Genomic DNA, 22085 nt, shown 5'->3' on the forward strand with positions numbered 1-22085 from the left:
AACAACGCGGTGAGACATTCCGCTCGCTGTGCGCTGGTTTCTCCTCATGTGCACTAATAGAACTTGCCGTCTTAACTCCATTGCTCTGCCTGTTCCATCCTAACCCCCCTTAGCTCTTTCCGTTAGACGACACGTGAAGATCACCTATCTGTGCTTGTGCTCATCTCTTTCTCCAGATTCCGTTAGACCTTTTTGTTTCCCCTATATATTTAACATCCTGTACAGTGTTTTTACTAACGTCCTTGTTTCTTTTTGTTAATTAACAAAAGGTTGCATGTGATCTTTTTTTTTCCTTTTATTATAATTTTTTTTTACAATTCAAAAAATATTTCTTTTGAAAATGTACTGCAGACCAACTTAGGAACTGAGCCTGGAATACATTTTTTTTGTTAATTTGACTTTTTTTTAACCTCATCTCGTTTTGCTCTGATTATTAGTGGTGGGGTGGTTTTTACATTTCACAGTTTTGCTTAGATGAAGTGGAAGGCAACTGATGTCACGCACATTCCCTCAATCAGTCACTAATGCAAGCACACTGAAATTTGCACAAATAATCCAGTGCCCTTTTCTCTTGTGATGGCTGCAACATGGTGCTTTGTATGTCATGGGTATGGTTTCACTGGAAGTTTGGAATTTTATACCTATTTTTGTATATGCAATTTTTCTACATTTCTCCTTTATATATGTTTATATATGTATACATTTCTATATGTATATATTCATATATATATGTATTAATAAAATCACTAGCAGTGTTATTTGCTTTTTCTTTTTATACATTTTGTTTCTTCAATTTGCAATCACATGACTTCCCTTCCACATTGTGCACTGAAGCTGCCTCTCACAATGTGTGAAACCCAGTATCGGGGCTATGCCTGTCGTCTGTTGGATAAGAAAAGTCCTTGTAGTGAATGGGTCACTTTGTCCCACATAGGAAACGGGAGAAGAGTTTTTAGGACTGTTAGTTTTAGAAGCAATCTTTCTTCTTAAGGGAAAACCTTTTTTGTCAAAGGAAACACGTTCACCCCCCTCCCCCTTTCAGTAGCACTGTCAGCATTCTCTCTGCATGCTTACTACATGATCTGATCTGATATGACACACGATATTTTGATATGATATTGTCCATAGCAGCCCTTGTGTGCCCACTCCTCATCCTGCGGTATGTTCTGTGCCTGCAGGGAAAGCTGTTCTTATTATTGGAATATTTTTGGTTTTTCTTCTCTGTTCTGTCCATCAGGATAATATCGGGCACCGGCTACTTCAGAAGCATGGCTGGAAGCTGGGACAGGGGCTGGGGAAGTCCATGCAGGGTAAGGAAGTACTTTCTTCTCCTCCAGTCCTCTCTGAACTTCCCTCTTCATCTCTGTTCTCTGTTCTCGATTCCTTTTTTAAATAAGTCTGCCTTTTTTGTGGTCTCTTTCTATCTCTCTCTTTTGTTACATGTCTTCCATGTAAGTTGTCATTGTGAGTAAGCTCTTGCTATAGGTGCCTTTTTCAGGGTGGTGTTGTTTTAAGAAGGGTCTTTTAGGGACAGGCTGAAGCAAGGGGTGTTTCAGGGGTGGGAAGTGTATTAGCTGCCAGCTCTCTGCTCCTCGGGCTAATGTTGTGTTGCTGCCTTGGCGTTGACTGTTTCATGCTCATTAGGCCCCTGGCAGGAGGCTAAACTGTGCCTTTGAAACTGGAGCACATTAATTGCTATGAGGGGACTGTTCGGGGCCTTGAGGGGGTAAAGACAACAGGTGTGCTGAGAAATACCCAAGAGAGAGAGAGAGAGGCAGAAAAGGAAAAATGCTGGGTCAGAAATCCTTTCGAAAGGTTGAGATTGTTCCTTCAGTCCTTCATCCCTCCTGCGTTTTGAAAAAAGCAGAATGTTCAGGCTTGAAAGATCTTCTCACGAATAGGTCTTTCTCATGTTCTTGCTGGAATCAGAATACAGTATGTGAGATCCTGGCTTGATTATGTTGTGAACATTAGAGAGAGCTTAGTTCTTGATCTAAACTTTTGGCATGGCTGTAAGAGGTTTGTTATTTTTCTATTCAAGTAAGACGTATAGGTCCTTAGACTTGAGCTTCTAATTCTAATACCGGATTTCTAGAACTTTTCTTATGGTGCTAACGTTCAGTGTAAAAAAAGCCTGAAGGTTGTTGTGCAGGACTGTTAATCTTTAATATCTTTTTAAAAAAATGCCTTTTTGTTTTTGCTTTGTTTCATGGTTATTTTTTCAGAGATTTTTTTTTCCTCCCTTTTCTGGAGTGCGTTCAGGAGATAGCATCATCTATTGTGTAGCTGCACTAGCGTAAACACTTCTCTCACTGTCGGAGGACAATGGAGCGCATTGAACGAGCGCGTGTGTGACTCAGTGAGCTGTGACCATATGGAAAATGTGGTGGCTGGGGAGCATTGTAGTGCTGCAGTATATCCCTTTCACTGCGCATCCCTGTTATTGATACCAGAAAACAGTGGATCCCTTTCAGATTTCTAATCTCAGAATATTTTACGTGAAATTATGGGCTTTTGAATTTTGGACTGGTCTGTAAATTTGCAAGAATGCTCAAAGTGGCCACAGCTGCACTTTGTACCATTAAGAGTCACACTTCAGCCGAGACTTCATCCTGCTGCTCTTTTTTGAGCGAGCACAGCCTCCTATATGTTGCAAAACTGTCTGATCAAGCAGTTGAACTCTGTCCATGATATCTTGATGGTTGTTGTTTTATCAGAAAGAGGACAGAAGAAGTATGGTTGGTGAGAACTTTCTTGAAAGTATTTGGGACCCCAACTTGCTGCTGTTCCTGCAGAAGACATGTTGCTGCTTATTAGTCTGTTTTGTGTTCAAATGAATGAAGAAAAATCAGCTGTGAGTAGGTTTTTATGGGACATGCATTGTGGGACACTTGAGTGTGGTTCAGAGGAATGTATGTAAGCAGCTGCTATTTGTTTCTGTGCTGAAGAAAAAAGATTTTTGTGCATAGAGATACTTATGTTTCTTGAAGCAAGCTTAATGTTTATGATTGAGATTAATCAGTCTCTAATTAGTGGAGAAAAAGCTGCAGTAATTGTTATGGTTTGCTGCCAAGCTGTGGCATTTATAGAGGAATGGATTGTTTTTGTAAATGCTGGAGGTCAGGCAGGACTGCTCCGGCTGTTTGTGTGCAGGCCCTATTCCAGCATGCCGCATGCATACTCCTGTGAGTTCAGTAATAGCAGCTTTCCAGGGAATTGTGATCGTCAAGGGAGCAGAGGAGCTTGCTGTCTTTCCAAAGCACATGCACTCCCTCTGCCTGCCTAAGGGGATCCTGGTTTCCACACGTCTGCATCTTTCACTTGTCCTGCAAGGAGCAGAGGGAGGCTGCTAGCTGTTTGCCATTTGTGCCTTTTTGATGACAGGATGGCTTATCTTAACAGTTGGGTTTTAAGGTTTTTCCAAGAGAGAGAAAATGAGCAGCAAGGTTTGAATGATATTCAAATATGAAGCAGATATTTGAGGTCATAAAGAAATTTACAATCTGTATTATGAGGTATTTTGTTTTGGTGACTAGGAGAAAAAAAAAACACCATAAGCAAAGGGATTTCAAAGTTAAAATGTATTCTCCTGCTTTTTAAATCTCATCATCAAATATTAATCATAATTGTAATGTTCTCCCCTCAGCCAGTCTAGTTAACCCCAATTATCTAATGCACTGCCTGTCCCTCCTGGGATTTAGGTGCAATTATGATGTAGGGATTAACTGAATATAGTTGCTGGAAAGTGTCATCACACTTGTTTGTCTCTCTGGCTCCCTCTCAGCTCAGTCTCTGTGAGCTTTCCAGAAAACATTCTTCCAGTAGTCTTTTGGATCATCCAGGTGCTTTTTGTTAAGCTTGAGGTGATGTTCTTTTCAGAAACAAAAAAAAAAACTGAAAAGGCAAATGTATATAAGTATGCTACCTTACTGGAACCTATTGTGGTCAAAATCTATGCACATTGAAGTCAATGTTTCAACAAGTGGAAAAGAAATCAGAATGTCATTATCTGTGGGTTGTGATGGATTTCCCAGGTTCAAATTTGCTCGTAGGTGTGAGCTATTAAGTACAAGATGGTTTTCTACTAGTTGCCTGAAGATTATCCTAAACCAGGACAAAGGTAATACTGAGAATAAAAGTTGTGCTAGCTTTCTGTCAGTCCTCATCTCCCCCTTCACAGTTTACAGCGAGTCAGCCAGAAGGTTTTGAAGTGCTTGTCTAGTGATGAGATGGGACAGTAGTTGCAGTTGGTGCACGAGTGGGATTCTTCTAGCCAAGCAAGGGGGATTCTATACGTGCTGGATAACCCAGCCAGCTGTGAGATGCAAACATTGCCTTTACATTTAAAGGTTAATCCTTTCCTATGACTTATGGGTTCAGGATTTTGCCTGTGATCAAGTTGGACATGCTGCCTCTCGCAAGCAGTCCACCGACGCATCTCTCAGAGCTATGAAGCTTCTTAAATGCAGTGCTGCCTTTGCAAAAATGACTCTTTCCTTTGATGATGAATACAGCACCTGATGTCCATTCATAGATTCATTATAAAACGACTAACATTGCAGTGTTCTAACAAATAAGATTTTTTTAATGCCATTGTTGTTTGCTGAATAATTGAAAGTTGCTAATCATTACTTGTGTTGAGCTATATAAAATTCTGATGATTTTCAAGACTTTTTTGTCTTAATGGTTTATTTAAAAAATAAATAATTCCTCAGTGCTTTTTAAAGTGGTATTCCACTTTACATTCTCATGTATGCTGCAGTTGCTAATTATATATATACATATTCACTATTCAGTCATTCTTTAGTTTTATTGAATAGATTGAGCTGTTTTATACCATTCAGAGTATGGACAGCTTGAATCATTCTTCTTTTTTTTATAAAACTTATCTGATCTTACAGTGATGAATAGTGACCATGGAAACACCAGTGTTTGACTGATACACTGCCAGGCAATGTGGGCCTGTATCCCACTCTAGAAACTGGGCAGGAATCTTTGTTTATATGTTAATGAAAGAGGGACTGCATTGAATACATAAAATGTAGAAAAATAAATTCAAAACATTTCTTGTACTTTTTACTCTGTACAGACCCTCCTTGTGGACAGTTGTATGGAGCTACTATGGATGTGACCTAGTCTTCCAGTATAGATTCCTAGATGATCTAGATAAGGTTTCAGTGCTAAAATAAAATGGCATAGTATTATCAATTCCGTCTGAATTCAATATTAGTCACGGGTCTGCAGTAAAAGTGGAGGATACACTTGTTGAGAGTTTTACAAAATTAAACATTCATCAAAACACACCTAAAACTAAGATTTCTTTGTATAATATTGTAAGCAGAATAACTTTTGCTTTTAAAATACATTAAAAACGGGATGAAGCAGGAGTTTGTAGAGCTTGAGACCTATCCAATCGGCAAAGTCTTGGAAGAGTGCAGTCCGGCAAACTTCTGGAGTCCGTAGTGCCAAGTCAGGGATTCTTACACCTCCCCCACCATGTGCTCTTCTTGAATAATAGGACAGCCCCCCCTTTTCAGCTGCAGCTGCTTTCGTTCTGTATACACTTCCAGCCAAGTCAGCAGCAAATGGCTGTGACGTCAGCCTTGAGCACTGTACAGAGTGGCCTCAGCTTCTTCCAGGTTTCACTGCTTGTCTTCTGAAACAGTCGGGAGAACCTCTGCTTTTCTACATTGGAGCAGGCTCGAGGGGAGAGCGGGTCATTCATTATTAATAGCTGCACTGATCTGGCCGGTCAGCTGTGCTGTGCTGTGCGGTGCTGCAGCATCATCAGCTTGTCTAAAGAATCAGCTCAGGCTAAGTGAGGAGCTGGAGCAAAAGCTGGCTTCACAGGCCCCAGACTGTGTGTAGGGGAGGGGGTGTAGCTTCTGGAATCGCTCATGAAGCAGACCCACGTAGACAAACTGGGTCCCTGTCAGTAACCTGCATGCGAGTGGCTCAATAGAACGTAATCCACTTCACTTAATGTCTGTGCCACAGCTCCTACTGAATCCTGGCTCTGGATGACCCGATCACCCGTGTTTAAGATAAGATTTTATTGTCCCCTGAGGGAAATTTTTTATGGACACCCAGCACTTCTGTACATTTAAATAGAGTGCAAAAGAAAAAAAAAAGAAGAGTAGAAAAACATTGCACATCATTCTATTGCACATGTACAGTATAACATATAACAACATGTAACATTTATAACACATCACTAAACATATTGCACTCAAGTGAGTTTAGGAAGACTTAGTTGAAATTATATATATATATCTTGAAAAAAATCCATAAAGAAAACTATGGTTTGGCTGAAACTCTTTACAGTGATTAAAAAAAACTCTTTAAAGTGATTTAAAAGAACTGGAGAAACAGGAGAAAAAAAAGTGAAATTATCCTTGATTTCAGTATTCCCATATTAGTTGTTTGTGCTTATTCCTCATCTTATTATATTACTTATTGTAGTTATTACTCAAAAGTGACCTCGGCTGTGGATGCAACAGTTTTTTTAGGAGACGAAATGCTAGCAGAGAATTTACAATAGGGCTATAGACTGCATAACTGTTATAGATGTTATATTAAATATACTGTTTCAATAATAGTCCCTTAATTTTGATGATAGATCAACTGACTGCTTCTGGCTAGAGTTTTGCCCTTTTGCTGTTATAGGTGACTGAAAAATAACTTCAGGCCTACATAACACTATGTTCTGGTGTTGTGCAGCTTTTACAGCGCGTTTTCAATTAGCAACTGAGTTAGACCTAAAAATCAGGTGCTCTTCTTTTGAAATCTGGATAATTAGGTAAGAGGCAGAATGAAATCCAGACAAAAATGTCTCAAGATCTGTAAGAGATCTGTCCCCAGCTGCGGTGTAGATGATAAAATAGTTGTGCTGGCAGGAGCGGGTGACTCTTGACACAGCACTGTGAGCAGGGGCCGTGGTTTAAGGTGGCTCCCTCTTTGCTTGCTAAGTGTGTGAGAGTTGACCAGGAGGCTGGGAGGGATGTTGTTGTTTTCTACAGTCAGTGTTGACATCGCACGTTGGCCAGCAGGTGGAATAGTCACTGCAGGCAGTGTTTGTGGGTGAGACGTGGGATGTGACATGACCACCCCTACCTCCCTCTGTTTTTTTTTCTCGATCCAGACTCATTCTGAACACCTGCCTTAGATTACACTTGTTAAACTCCGCAGATGAAACGCTGCCACGTGGTTTTGGAGCTGTTTTGTTTCGAATGACAAATGCAGCTCTTCAGCCAGTTTCTCCTCAGTCCCTGATAGCGCAGGCAGGACGGGCTGTCACATGTGCAGAGGCCATCTTCACACTTAAGGAATCTGCAGCCATTTGCTGTTTGGTAGAAGAGAGTCAGTTAAAGGAGGACAAGGCATTGGAGGTACTGCAAAAAACTGGTTACCTATATAAGTATAACGACACAAAAAAATTTAAAACACTTGAAATATACAGTATATATAAATGCCCATAGCATATTTCTCTTTAAACAGTAGTAGGTTTCCATCTCTGCACCATGAAGGAGAGAATGAGCTGTAAAAAGCAACATATTTACTGGAAAGTAATGCTTAATTAAAATGATAAATGAATCTGTACATGTCGTTGTTTAACAGACATGCATTTCATGTTGGCAGGAATTTGGAGCATAGCTGTCTAATTATTATAAACCGTTAGCAAGGTTATTTCATCAACTGGGAATCCGGTGTGTTGTCTGCTTTAAGAAACGGAATTCTTTTTTTAGTTTTCTTTTCTGCCTCCATCGCTAATGAGCGCTGCTCTGTGGCATGTTTGTAAATGAGGCAGGCATTTTGCCTGGTTTGCAAGTTGGCAGAAAAAAAAGTTTTTATTTTGCAAAACAAACAAATGGGTAAACACATTTGCATAAAGGTGCACAAAGGCATTTGCTTCAGTTCTCTGCCTGTTTGGAGGCAGGGTTTAGAGGTAAAAGAAAAGAAGTCAACATTATAATGTTGGAGTGCTGTCCTTTACTTTTCCTTTACAAGAAGTGACTGTTTTTTTATTTGGAATTTTTCTTTCATAATTTTTGTGCTCTCAATTTTACAGCCACCTCTTTGGGAATCAGCTTGCTTTATATGATCATATAGCATGAACTGGAAAAAATTGAAAATAGATCAAATAATTAAAATGATCCAAAGGCTCTTGAATCCAGTTCCTTGAAGCTGTGCAAATCAGTGCTGTTGATGTGAGGTTTATTAAATTCTTGAGCCCACTCAAGAAGGGGAAAGGACATTTTTATTAGAAAAGCACATGATGTTCTAATTGTAAAAACAATTCAAAGACTGTGCTTTCAAAAGGAAGCCACAACAATATTTGCATTTGGTATCATTAAGAGCCTGTTTTGTAAGTCCCTTAATATAGCACTAATGCTAGATCTCTTAACATTAGTGTCAGCAGAATAGTACTTACAACTGAGAGCTTGATGCACATAAGAGCACTATCTGAGGAGCAACCAGACCTTGGAAACAATGAGATCGCTTCATCTTAGAGATGTTTTTGATGCAAGAGATGTCAGTGTCAGTGCTAGTGACAGTACATATTCTTGGTGAGAGGAGCATTACTGCAGAAGTGTTCTTGCAGAACAAAATAACTGAACGGTTCCTGAAAGCTTGATGGTTGGAGGCTGTTTTGCTGTGTTCTTCCTGTGAATGAGCGAGTTAGGCTCTTGGATCTGTGAACAGTGGAGGAACTGGCTTGTTACAGGGGGCTTACCAGCAAGGCCAGATGCTCTCTATGAGCTGGCTGATGGAGAGTGCCCATGCCCAGTGCACTGCACCGCCAACATGTCCATTCATTTATCTAATTGGACTAGTGTAGTATCGCCATGTGTTTCCCAGTACCTTTTGCTCATTGCATCTTTGGAAACTTATTTTTTCTGCCATGGTTTGAACTTTCCCCTCCCTTACTTAAATGTATGTAGTGCCTGCTATTTCAAACATTACAGATTGGCGAAGGAAGAGTTTACTGAGAAGCATCTTGTGAGGAAAGAGTGTAGTGTAAGGTGGTCGCAGGATTCAAGACTCGGAAGCTGTATGAATGCATCAGTGCTATACATACAGCCTGCAGTTTTGCTTAGTTGTAACTTTTGATGCTAAAAACACTCCAAGATGGCCTTGAAATGGAAGGTAACTGGACACTTTTTTTTGTTTCTTGAAAACGTATTCAGCAAGTAATTCAATCACCCGTTTGAGCTCCTGTTCAGGGCGTTTTCTCCACTTGGCTCGGCCAGGCGTTGGGGATTTGAGTTTGCTCTCCTGCTGGGCCTGGGTAGGTCCCGTCAGTGGGTTTCGATTGATCTGGAGCTACAGGCGCTGAACCAGAGCCAGCGTTGTGTCCAGTTTGGCTCCACCGTGGCACATGGAACTGTCAGGTTTAGCCGCTTAAAGTATGATTTGGCACCACAGTCAACTCAGTGTCCTATTTTTCTAATCACTCTGTACTGCTCTTTAAATAGTTCACTCAGTGCAATGGAAGACATCTGTCACCTCCCTGCCCATCCGTTTACATGGCTCTCGTCTGAAGGTTTGAAGAGAGAAAATTAGCATAGTCTTACGTGGTGCTAGCAGTTGTATTACTCCCTTCTGGATTCATGTCAGCCTGCAGTTCAGTCACGAGAAAGATCTGGGATGTTACCAACACTTTTATCATTGTCGTCTCCAGATTCCTCTGCTTATAACTGAGGAGGTCCACAGGGAAAGTCTATTGTGTATTTGTCCTGAGAACCGAAAAGCAAATATGAATCATTCTTGTTTTCAGTGGAAGAGAAGGAAGGGGCAGGATAATATTTAATTTCGTTCCCCTATGTGAGAAAGGAGGTCCCTGCAGGGTATTTGACCTTTTTGTACTCCTTAGTTACTTCTCACTGCCAGTAGACAATTGTGATTCAACTGCACAGTTGCGTTTGCCATATTAGGGAAGTTACAGACCCTTTGCTGTAACTTATCCTGGAGAATGCATATACCTTGCTCACTATGACAGCAACATTTTCACTTGATTTTGGGTCCCGGAAACTTGTAGGGAAGAATCCTGAAAGGAATTTGCATCCGATTTGCTCAGATGGTGGCAGCCATCATGCATCAGCGGGATGCTGTGATCGCCTCTGATCCAGGATAGTAAGGCACTGAAGAGGGAGCCACCAATAAAATATTGAACCTCCCAGGCAAGGAGCGTTGCCACCAGTGCGTTATTATCTGTTGATTTTTCTTTCTAAATCCCCCCCCCGTGCTTCCGCCTTCCTCGCTGTACCTTCCCGAAGAGAAAAGCCTCCGGAATAAAAACTGCATTGTCTTGACGCGTCTTTGTTTGAGCTCTTTGCTGCGCTCCCACGGGCTGCAGGAGCTTGCAGCAGGGAGTAAATAAGCAATCAATCATTGATCGCGCTTGCTGCAGAACGGCTGCCTCCTTCCTTACCCCTCTCCCTGCGCCATGCCCGAGAGAACCAGGCTCCCCTCTCCGGGCTGGCAGGAGACGAGGACGCGGCTGCTTTTCATGGGGTTTGACTGGTAACCTGGAGTGCAGATGGGATCTGGTCCTTGGCGCCCGGGGCTGTGGTGGTCCACTCTGACTGAGCTGCTCTGCAGAGCTGCAGTGGCTCAGGAGCACGCAGACACGTGCACGCTCTTGCATTCGGACAGCGTGTGCCTAGTTTTGGCCATTGTCCAGAGGAATGATCTGGAAGTGAAATATGTACTGTGTGCACACTTATGTTTACTGCTCTGTGTGTGGAATTGAGTATGTTAGGCATTCTGCCCTGGCTTAAATGCTCATGTGGGTCAGTTCTGTTCTTAATTTCCTCTGTGAAAGGAGAGCTTTCTGTTGCTCTTGTTCTGGTGTTCTCAAGTGCCCTGTTTGAATCTTGTTTTGTTCGCTGCCTGTTGTTCGATGCAGGAGAAATCTAAAACCATGTTACCTTCTGCTCCAAGGTTAGATAGAAGCAGATACCCTTTTAAGCTTATTGAAAGTGGGAGACAGCAGTGAGACAGCGGTGGGTTACTGGTATAGGTCAACAGAGGGGTGCATGGCAATTCATATTCTCAGTCTATTGACCTTCTTCTAAAGATGTGGCCTCGCAGTGACACCTACAGGCTTTAGGCAGAACTGCAGATTGCTAATTGAGTAGTGCTCAATAAAATATTGGCTTACTCTTTCAAATGGCTTGCCGGAATAATCAAATCATAGTGATGTTTCAGATTAGCAGTTTTGTTGTTGTAGTGTTTCCATCTGTGAGAAGTATGTCAAACAGCTTTTCTGGAGAGATTTCTGTGGGATATCCTAGGTAGTTGAGCGTTGAGCGTTCAGTGTTGTTCAGTGTAAAAGTGAATTTTAAGGTGGAAGTGAAGACCACTTAAGGGTGGTTTTGGTTTTAAATGTGTACTATTTGTTCCTTTGATGTTGCAGAAGTGAAATTTCTAAAGGAGAACGGGGAATCAGATTTTGATCATCTGCTCCTTCAGAAAAGGGAGAAAACTAACTACAACTCCCATTCCACATGCTGAGTCGCTCGCTCAGAGCTGACCTTTGTTATTCAGAGAAAAAGGTCATTCAAATGTCATGCCTATCCACCCTGCTACTGATCTTTGGCAAATTACAGACTAATTAGTAGAATAAATTAAATGCATTGCCAGTTGTTTTGTGGACTTGCAGGATTTTCATTTCCGGAATATCATTTTAATTCTCTTCAGTGTTTTATTCTCTGCTTTAGGAAAAAAATTGTTTTTAGGCACCTTAAACAGGATCCCAGAGTCTTTTACAGACTTCAAACATGATAGTCTGTCACATTCCTTTGGGTGTTTCTGAGACCTAAATCCACATGTAATTCCTTCTTAATATCTTTCTTTTTTTAAACTTTGGTTTACATAAAATCACATCATGCCACTTTGCACTCCAGAAAAATCCCCTTAAGGTATTAGTATTGCTTTTAAGTCATGGAGACAGAATCCCAGAACATCTTGCAAGTATTTTTAGGACTCTGATTGGATTCAAGATGCCTTTCTGAATGGCCACGATTACCTCTCTGTTCTGGGTAACTGTGCTGTGTGTTTGGAGCAATTTCTGTCCTGGTGTTGGCGGGGTAGTGCCCTGAGTGTTTACAGCCCACTGGTGGGCTCTCGTACAGGGGTTTAAGGGGAGACTTCATTCCATGCTTTCGTCTCTATACTACATCCTTCTCACCACCCAGTTGCTTGAGCTGCCTCAGATCGCCCAGTGACATTCCCTCAGGCTGATCAGCGTTTCCACAGGCGCCTGTAGACCTTTCTTTGTTGAAAGAAAGAAACTTCACATTTGCTATATTGAAATGAAAGAAATTTGTAGTCTTTGCCTCTGTGGGGTGGAGATCTCAATTTTAAACTGAATGCTGTTTGAAAAACAAAATCATTGCCTGTCTGATAAATGATTTTCATTTGGCTTTGCCCAAAAGCGCATTTATATGCGGTTGTGAGATGGTTACGGTGTTTGGGACAGGTGCCTGAGACCTAACCTGGCCATTGCAGAAATCGCAGGGCTCACTGCCTGGAAATTAATGCATTACCATGACCTAAACTTTCTTAAATGAATCTCTAGGGCAAACTAGTCTGCGAAACACCACAGCTTATAAAAAAAATAATTGCTAGTAAAAAAATAAACTGCAGCACAGGTGTTCGATACAGTTTCTAAAATACCTAATTCAAAAACAATGTAATGCCTTTTGCAGTTAATGAAAATGGTGATGTATTAACAAAGCATGCGCTCGGCATAATGCAACCATCGTTTTTTCCTCCCAGTCTTTTGCCATGTCAGTGCGATATATACGAGTGTTGACTTGGGATGTAACACACACACACGCACCCGATTCACAAAATGCTTCTGTGCCTCCCATTTGCAATCCCACTACTTTAAAAATGTTAACACACAGGGGTCTGAAATCTGGAGCTGGAGTAGAGTGCTTCTCATTCTATGCGGCCTGGTCTTCAGTGTGCCTTAGGCCAGATGTCAGCAGGGCAGTGTTAGTGGGGCTCTGTGGGAGACGGAGCGCCGCGCAGCAGCAGAGGGTGGGGGCGTGAGGAGGAGCGGTGTGTCCAGCGCGTGGGCGCTGCAGCAGCGCCGAGCGATGGGGAGGGGGTCGGGTCCGAGCTGGAGGTGGGGGTGTCCTTAGAGTAAACAACCCTCCGGGCTTAACGTGTTGGCACCTGGCGTGAGTGTGGAAGGAAACAGCTGAAGCCCTTGGTGGCGCTTGGGAGCCTTTTTCTCGTTAGAAGCGCGCGGTCAGCCAGGAGGGAGTGGTGAGGGCAGTGTGCTGGTGTGGACCGCGGCCCCTGTGACTGTGCGTGGTGGAGCAGAGAGGAGAGGAAAGGCGTGCTAGTCCCCCTCTGCCTGCTGCCTCTTTGTTCCTCAATGTTCTTGCTTAACCAATTGGTGTTTCTTTTTTGCAGCATTATGATCCCGGCCATGTTGTGGTGATGGTAAACTTAGTGGTAATTTTTATTTTTCCCCGATTGAATTGTTCTTTTTTTTGTCATCAGTGCACAAATACAATAGGCTTAAATTCTCTCTCTGTTGTAGCCTTCATTCTGCTGCTTGGTCTCTATTGTTATACGTTTATTTAATATTTCCTTTTGTTTTTTGTTCCCATCCCCCTCCCCCCCCGCCCCCCCACCCTTTACCTTAATGCACATTTTGTCTGATCCTTTTCCATTTGAATGGGTGATGCTAGAAGGGACGTTGTTGTTTGTTTAAAAACAAAAGAAAATCAGTCTAAATATGAAACAAAATTTTGTAAGATTCTAATACTTCCCGGGCCTGATCTCCCCCCCCCCCCCCCACCTCTGTTATGAAGGGGACACTGGCACTACTGCGCACATTGCAGGAACGCACAGAGAGCGAACGAAGGGGCTTGTACTGGATGGTATCAAGGTTTCGTAGCCCTGGCCCCTGCACTGCCTGTTGGCCTTACAGAAGACAGTATAGACCTTAACTCTCAGCTCAGTGTAGCCTGACAGGATCCAAGACCAGTGGGCGTCCTCTCACCTGATCTCACTTCAGATCTGTTGAAGTGCCTCTCTCCTAAAAGCCACTTCACCGCACTTTAAAGACTGCCACCTGGAATAAACGCTGGAGTTTGCTTATGAAGTTTGTGTGCCTGGTCACGCGACTACCTTGTTGAAAAGCAGTGTGCTGTGGAGCAAACTTGCATGCGTGCCAATCCCTGAGCAGCTTCCTGTAGCTGTGTGCCATGTCCTTTCACATAAGCAAGTTGTAACCAGCATATACAGGTCACACTGAGCCCTTTGATGTGCACTGCCATTGTCCATGGGCATTGTGTTCTGTTCCCCAAGGTCACAGTATTGCTCCACAGTATGCAGTTTTCACAATTGTTTTTTCTTTTTGCACAACACTAACTTTCTAAGCAGTCTCTGCAAAGACAGTAGCTCTAATTTCAACTGATTCCAAGTTTAAGGAACTGTGTTCTATGACTCTGCTGTTCTCAGTGTAGTCAGGAGATGTTTCTTTTTATAATATCTTACAGCTTGATCCATCAAATTGAAGGATCTTTAGTATCTTTATTGTAGCTTTTTAGTTCGTTTTAGCATGGTGTTCCCCTTTCTGAGTTTTTTAAGTGTTCGTTATTAAAGGGGGCATGCCTGGCCAAGATCTGATGCGAATCTGGTCTAGCCCAGGTTCAGGAGTTCAGTGCAGGAGCATGCAGGTGGGTTATTGGGCACTGTTGCAGAGGTCATGCTGCGAAACCCTGATGAAATCCAGTCTAGCTGACCTGTCCTCAAAGCCGTTAATTATATCATTGGGCTGAAGCTGTTAAATCGCAAAACATACGAAAAGCCTTTCAAACACACCCACAAAAAACAGACCAAATGATTTTCAGGGGGCTTGGAATTAATAACGATAAGGACTCTGCTTGTTTAGTTTGACCATTTGACTGTTAATTACAGTTTATTTTAAACTTTGAAATGCCTTGTTCTTCTTTGGCCATATTTAAAGTACAAATACTCTTGTGAGCCAGTGCATTGATTAAGATGTTATCTGACGTGTTTGGCTTCACCCAGCACTTTTGTGAAAGGGACATTAATTCAGATTGCTGCCCTTTTCGGGGCTTGCTGTGTCGACACTGACAAATAAAACTGTTTTATTTGTTAATCTACTCAGCACTAATGATGAATGTGTATGCTTACAAAGTACCTATCCTCTGTGTACATTATTTTACAAACACAAATAGTAGGTTGGGGGAAAATGGCAAAACCCATAATTTTCTCTGCCTGTATTATTAATTTGGCAAGTGCCTTGCTCAGTGGTACAGCAACAGTTCCCCAACTAGATATCCACAATATCTTGCCAGTCCAGGGCCCTAACCTCTATTGAACAATTGGAATACAGGCCAAACCACAAAGCTCTGCTCAATCTCCCTTGTCACTCCAATGAGTTTTGCTTCTTACAGTATTGTAACATTTACTGGACTCTGTAGTCCACATTTTAAAGATTCTACTTGTGTGACTTCTCTAGTGGACGCAGTAGAAGAAGACTGAACACTCACTGCCTCTACAATCTCGGGTCCTTTAAGGCGTTTCATGTTGATGAGCGGGGAACCCCAGAAACGAGTTGATTTTAAAACAGTCCTGTGAATTCCAAGCCCGCCTTAAGATGAAAATATTTGGTCTCAATTTGCACTGTCGTAGTGAATTAAGTTGAAAATAAAAACAGAAAACTGCATTCGCCCAAGGGTATAAACACTTGAGAGGTTTTTATACAAATTAAATCAGAATAACAAGCCTACCAATTGGAGCCTCTTGATCGTTGTGTACCTGGCAGCAGCAGCATTGTTACAGTTGTGTGTTGTGCCTCTTTGTTTAAGGACCTCTGTCCCTACCCCACCCCACCCCCTGTACCCCCCCCCCTCCCCAAGGTAAGTATCCCCTCCTGCACTGTCATCATGGCAAACACAAGCCAGTGATGTCACCCTGCTGCCGTAGTTCAGTGCTTGTCTCCTTATCCTTCTCTTCTGCTTTGTTTGGCTGTTTATGAGTGGATTAAACAATATGTATCAATCTCCAACATAGTTTGATTTTTTTTTTTCTGTCCTTTCTTTTCCCTTTTCTTTTCCCCCCAGAGTTAATTTTCTTTCTCGGCTAGTCCTTTTCACAGCTTGCGTTGCGTGCGGGAACTGATAATTGGGACGTAGGCTTCAATATCCACCTCCCCTTCCATAGCTGCAGTAGGGACAGATGATTCCCGAGACATTTTTTTGCAGGGCCAGGCCAGGTGTGCGTGGTAACGCAGGCGGTGGGTGCGTGTGCGCTTTCTGGTGTGGAACTCAAGGGACGCATCTCTGCAGGGTGCTGAGAAAGTCAGCTGGCGCATTTAGATGAACATTTCATGAGAAGTGCACACAGTGCAGGGATGAAATTTAGTGCAGTTACAAATGAGACAGCAAGGAATGCGGTCACATGGACTTTGGAAACTCAGCATCTTTATGTTCCTGTACCATGCCTTTCCACATGTTCAGGCACTCCGTGAAAAAAGTGTGGGCACATGCAGAGCATGTGCATGCAGGCAGGTATCCCATGAGTCTTTTTGTATGTATACTGAAATCCTTTACTCTTAGCGGCTCAGTTCTCAGCTTGTTTGAATAGGCCAGAGGCCTAAGCCCTCTGTCTTTTGAGCTGCTAGGTACCAGTGTTGTACAGTATGTAGAAGAGGAGTGTAACAAATCTGTAGTGTTGAGCAGTAATTCAAATAACATGCTGTTAGATCATAGGATACTGATTATATACAGTGTTACAGTAGATGAGTCCCCACAAGACTACTCCACTATTCACGTTTCTTAAATATGTTGCAAACATACCATAAGGGTTGCAGTATAATTTTACAACCTTAATTGTTGTTCTGGGCTGTAATGTTTTTTTTCTGATGTGTTGCGGCAGAGAATGTGATGTGAGCCTATGAGAGTTAACATCGAGCGCAGCTTGCCTTCAGGATGCTCAGGAGAGAAACTGCAGTAGATTTCTTTACAATTTGATTTTCTAAAATTAATAGCATCAAAGTAGTCCCCTGCAGTCAATGCATACCTAGTCTGCAAGAGTGTATCTTAATGATTGAATCTAAAATAAATTCTATACAGAACTGTGATTATATGTTGACAAAGAGCCACAAAAATGTGAAAACCTCCATCCAGTGCTTGTAAGCTGTGAGAATGGCTGGTGTTTGGTTCACTGTAGCTTTTCTGGTCTCTGCACTTCAAGGCAAAATCTCTAACCCAACACACTGCAAGGAGGCTGTCCAGGTTAGCTCATTTGTGTCTCACCACTCCTCTCTCTCTGTCTCTCTCCTCTCGCAGGCAGGACAGACCCTGTCCCCATCATCCTCAAATATGATGTCATGGGAATGGGCCGCATGGAGATGGAGGTAGGCGCACACTGCGTTAGCTGTGCCTCTCCTGCAGGGGGCAGTGTTTGTTCAGTGTTCATGTTCTGAAGTGGTGAGTTAAGACCATTATGTTAAACAATGTGAATGTGGAATTGTGAATGGGCTTGTTTGACCGTTCTGGGAGGGATCTACACCAGGGCAGGAGAATCCCAGTGCCCACAAGGACAATGTGCACCAAGAGTTTCATCCTAAGCCAACAGTCTTGGTCTGCTGCTAAAGAATAGGGGGTAAAATAAGGAAAAAGGAGCCCGAATTTGTATATATAGTCCAATACTGAGTAATATACATATATCAAAGATATAAATACCAGCCAACATTGCCAGCAGGTTTCCACGAGCTCAGGAGTCAGTCACATTTGTCATGTTATTTGGAAGATTGGGCTTTTCGGATGAACTGCAGAATCAGCTTTTGAAATTAAAAATTTGGCTGTGGATCCAAAGAAACACATTTTTTAAGCAGAAGGCCTTTTAAAGTTCAGCTGGAGGAACACCTGTAAGTCTGTGCTTATTTTATTTGTCCATTTTGGCTTATCGGTCCTCTAGGCAGTTTTAACTGATGGTGAACTAAAATGTTTGCAAATCATTTCCTTATTTTATTAGTTGTTATAAATCATTGACACAGACATTAAGAAGAAATGCAAATATTTATAGATACTTGCTTTTTCATTTTAAAGCTGAATTTAATTATGATTTCTTGTATCGATTTCTAGGGCTTAAAAGTGCCTCAGGTTTGTGTAGAATACATGAAGTGTGTTCATGGAGCACAATCTCCCTGAAGTGTGTGCCTGTAGGAAGATATTGTCTGCGATCTGTAGACCACAATCCCAAGCATGCTGAGATCGTAAAATTATGAAAACCACTCCCTTTCCTTTGTGGTGTCAGTGTCACATGCTGTCCGATTTATTAGTATTATATAGCTCAATATGAATGATTCAGAAACATGTTTTTTATATTCCTGTCTGTATAGACTGAGCGTTGATTCTTGCTCTGAAACGCTGTGCACAGTACAGTGTCCTCAGAGTGAAATCATTTTGGGATAAGGGATGATGCCGAGGTGTAGATTTCAGCACAGTGATGAGTGTGCATGCCCTAGCTCTGTTTTTTAGAAAGACATAGCAGGTGTGTGTGTGTGGCGGCCTGCGTGTGTGTCTAAGAGGCACAGCCCGCGGCGGTGCTGCCCCTCTGACAGCGCTGTGTCGGTTCTGGCAGCTGGACTATGCGGAGGACGCCACCGAGAAGAGGCGAGCTCTGGAGGTGGAGAAGGAGGACACCGAGGAGCTGAGACAGAAGTACAAGGTACGGCTCTGCCTGCCCACAGGGCTCCCCGAGGTCTTTAAGAAGCACCCTGATCTTTCACATGGATGTGGGGGTACAGCTGTCGACAGTTTGGTTGTGAGTGGGAGTTTGCCAGCTGTACTGAACAGCTCATCTCCAGGAATTTCCCTTAAGGCTGTCATTCAAGTCGTGTGTGTTTGTTTTGCATACATTGTATTAGTAAAATTGTAATTTTATTAATTAATTTGTATTAATCTGTAGCTTTGTTTTAATTATTAAATAGGGCCTTCCTGGTTTAGTTCTCTCCCTTATAAATCAACCCACGGGTTTCATCAATGGTTTGTAAAAAATGTAGGAGCTTTATTTAGCACTCCTAGGGGCACAGCATGTTTTGGAAAACTAATAGACAGCAACACAATTAAATTACATCCACTTCTTTTGCACAAACACCATTCTTACCTTTTAAATGAAGCAGATGAGGCTCTTCATCTACAAGGAGCCACACTTTGTGACTTTGTGACAATCGCTGAAGGTCCATCACAGAACCAGAAATCATGTTTTATGAAACCATGTACATTTTGTTCATTGGATGCCTGGGGACCTTGGAGACTGTCCAAGGGGTCTCCCCTGAGAGCACCTAATGTGCAGTTCATGCATTTGCCTGGAGTTCTGCTAATAATAATTATAAAATTGATAGTTTTATAGATTTCTTTAGTTTTATCTTGCAAAGAAGGTGTATTTTTAGATCTCTTAACTGCAGTTCCTAGGCAGAAAGCTGAAACCCTTTGTTTTATCACAACATAGTCACCACATAACTGATAATTTATCGTTCAGCCATACTGCTCTGTTATTGCAACATCGATAATAACATCAGATTAAACACTGTTTTCGGTTCCCAAAACATGTTGGAGGTTACCTTTAAACTTCACCTAAGTAGAAATTAAGTAAATCGCTTATTTGGTACCTTTTCAAGTTTGTTAGTTCGGTTGAGATTTTTAATTAAGTGAAGAGCTCAAGTTGAAACCAGGGAGATCTTTGAGAGCCCACTGAGGGAGCAGTATTTTCCAATAGAATTCCCTGCCGCAATCATGGAGCTCTGTCTGAAAAGTGAGTCGCTTCAATGGTTTAATGACGTTGGGACGTTGTCAGTGCTTCTTTGGGGAATTAGAAGATTCGTGTCCTCGGGGACTTTTCCCACGTGTTTCAGCCAGCTCCTGGGAAGAGCAGGAGACCTCAACGGCCAAGGTCCTCCCTGCAGGTGTGGTGTCGGCCTGGCTGCGTGCGCGGCTGTCCACCTTGCTGTGTTGCAAGGTCTTTGACAGCTCTGTTCCCAGGGCCCTGACTCACCAGCTAAGGCTGTGCTGTTCACCAGCAGCCCCAGGCGGAAGACTATCCGCATTACTGGTTGCCGAAAGACCCAAGTGCCCACAGGCCTTTCAGTAGGAGTTGAATACATTGAGATAGCGCGCTAGAGAGGGAAGACGTGCCTTAATTTAACTCTGGGGTTGTCGCTTGCCGTGCTCGGAGAGGAGCTCTTTCTAATCCTCCCATGTAAGCAGAGAGGACTGGCTGGGCTTGCTGGTGGGGGACGGAAAATGCCTCTGTGTGCTGCAGAGCCCCTCGCTTTCATCCGCTCTTGGTGCCACATGTAAGCGGAGAGGAAACGGAGAGAGGCAGGAGGAGGCGGCCGGGTGGTTGTCTTGTCGCGGTGCCGCGCTGCCCGGGGAGAGGGGCCGTCTGTCCGTCTGCGGGTGCTCATGCACGCCGGGGGCCTCCCTCTGCGCATGTCTTGCTGCTGCGTGGCCAGTGGCTCCACAGGGCTCGTGAACGGCCGCCTCCGGAACTTCAAAGGAGTGTTTAGGGGACCCATACGGAGACGGGGGAAGCAGAAACCGGTAATTTCATTTTTCTTTGTATTGCTAATGCTCCATGGAGAGGTTTCCCTCTGCAGTGCTTTCAAACTGGATGCCGAATTCCACAAGTAGAGACTGATGGTAGTGCTTGGAGTTTTCTGAATTTGATCAATTCAGTCTAATGCTATAAAAGCTTTTTTCGAGGGTAACTACATGCTTGTGCTGCAACATAATCGTCTGCTGTGTCATTTCTTTCGGCAGCATGGAATTTCAGTTTTGATAAGGGCTAATCAGGAGCCCAGTAGAGCTGCGAGCTTGAATGGGTGACTTGGGTGCCTTCTGCACGTGTCCGGGAAGTGTTGGGAGGGCAGTACTGAGAGAGCAGGCTGGCGTGGAGCTCAGGGCAGACTTGAGCACATACTCGGAACACCGTTAGATCTTAATCATAAATCATAGCACCTTCTTTTAGGAAAGGTGGAGTTTAATATGGTATTTAATATTCCCCTGGGCAGGTTCTATACGTCAAAGAAGTTGACCTCAAGATCCAGTTCTGAGAAGTACCACATTGCCACCTGTGTTCAGTCCAGAACATCTTTCCTCAGCAGAACTGGCCTGTTCGTTCTTTGCTCGTTCCACATGGACAGAAGCGTAAACCTGTGTATGTGCACAGATGTGTACTTCTTTATACAGTTCTATAGCCTACTTGTGGATAATGCCTTCCATTTGATGCATTCATTCACCAGTGCATTTTATCAGTATCATTAAGCTACATTTATTTATCCCTTATGCCTTTATTGATTAACTCCAGGAAACGGCAGTAAATTAAGCAAATTAAGTGAATTAAGCAAGTTACTACAAGACTACTTGTGTCTTCAGCTCCTTAGATTATATGCAGATTTCTGTAATAACAAGTTAATTATTCATCCCTAGTTTGTTGTATTTGCACTGTTTAAATTAGCAGCGGTGAATTAAAAGCAGGTTAATTGTGTGAGCTGTATGGTTTTTTTAAGTTGTTTTTTTATCATAGTGATCATTTCTGTTCGTAACAGCTGATGGTGGCGAAGCAGGCTTTTTCTCTGTGCTAAGAGTAGTGTTGGGACCACATATAATTGACCAATCAGTTATGACATTTTGATATTGGAGAGATGTGTTACAGACTTCTGTTTTTTTTTCCATTTTTAAAATTGCTGTGGGGAAAAGACTGCATTCAGGAAATGGCTCACCATTTTATTTTTATTCATTAGACCATCAAAAGATTAGTTTTAGAAATCATCATACATCTAAGGGGTCATTATTTTAATGCAAATTGCACCCAGTCAGAATTCAAGAGTTCAGACCTGTTAATGTATTTTCTTAAATAATGAAGTGGAAAATGAAAATAAGGGTGCCACAACTTTCCATTTGCAAATTGTAATGGAAAAATGTAGAACGTACGCTTTTATATCCATCACCGGCACAGTGTGAGATACACCTGCAGGAGTTTTTGACCCAAACGATTACAATTACATCATGCTTTAGTTGTGT

The 22085-nt window shown here is 42.6% G+C and overlaps 1 protein-coding gene across 6 annotated transcripts in view; it reads left to right on the plus strand.

Moving 5' to 3' along the window:
* Nucleotides 1–22085, plus strand: part of gpatch8 (G patch domain containing 8) — a 63654-nt gene that overhangs the window by 25725 nt on the left and 15844 nt on the right. For 4 of the 6 annotated variants that reach the window (XM_069185687.1, XM_069185689.1, XM_069185690.1 and 1 more), the window contains 3 exons: nt 1238–1310; nt 17346–17413; nt 18643–18729. In XM_069185687.1, coding sequence (XP_069041788.1) covers nt 1238–1310; nt 17346–17413; nt 18643–18729 — 228 coding nt within the window. Of the gene's footprint in view, nt 1–1221; nt 1311–13431; nt 13474–17345; nt 17414–18642; nt 18730–22085 lie in introns of those variants that run through there. The other 2 variants (XM_069185691.1, XM_069185692.1) reach the window with 2 other exon arrangements.

This window comes from Lepisosteus oculatus, chromosome 28 (assembly GCF_040954835.1).
Source record: "Lepisosteus oculatus isolate fLepOcu1 chromosome 28, fLepOcu1.hap2, whole genome shotgun sequence".
NCBI classification, from domain to species: Eukaryota; Metazoa; Chordata; class Actinopteri; order Semionotiformes; family Lepisosteidae; genus Lepisosteus; species Lepisosteus oculatus.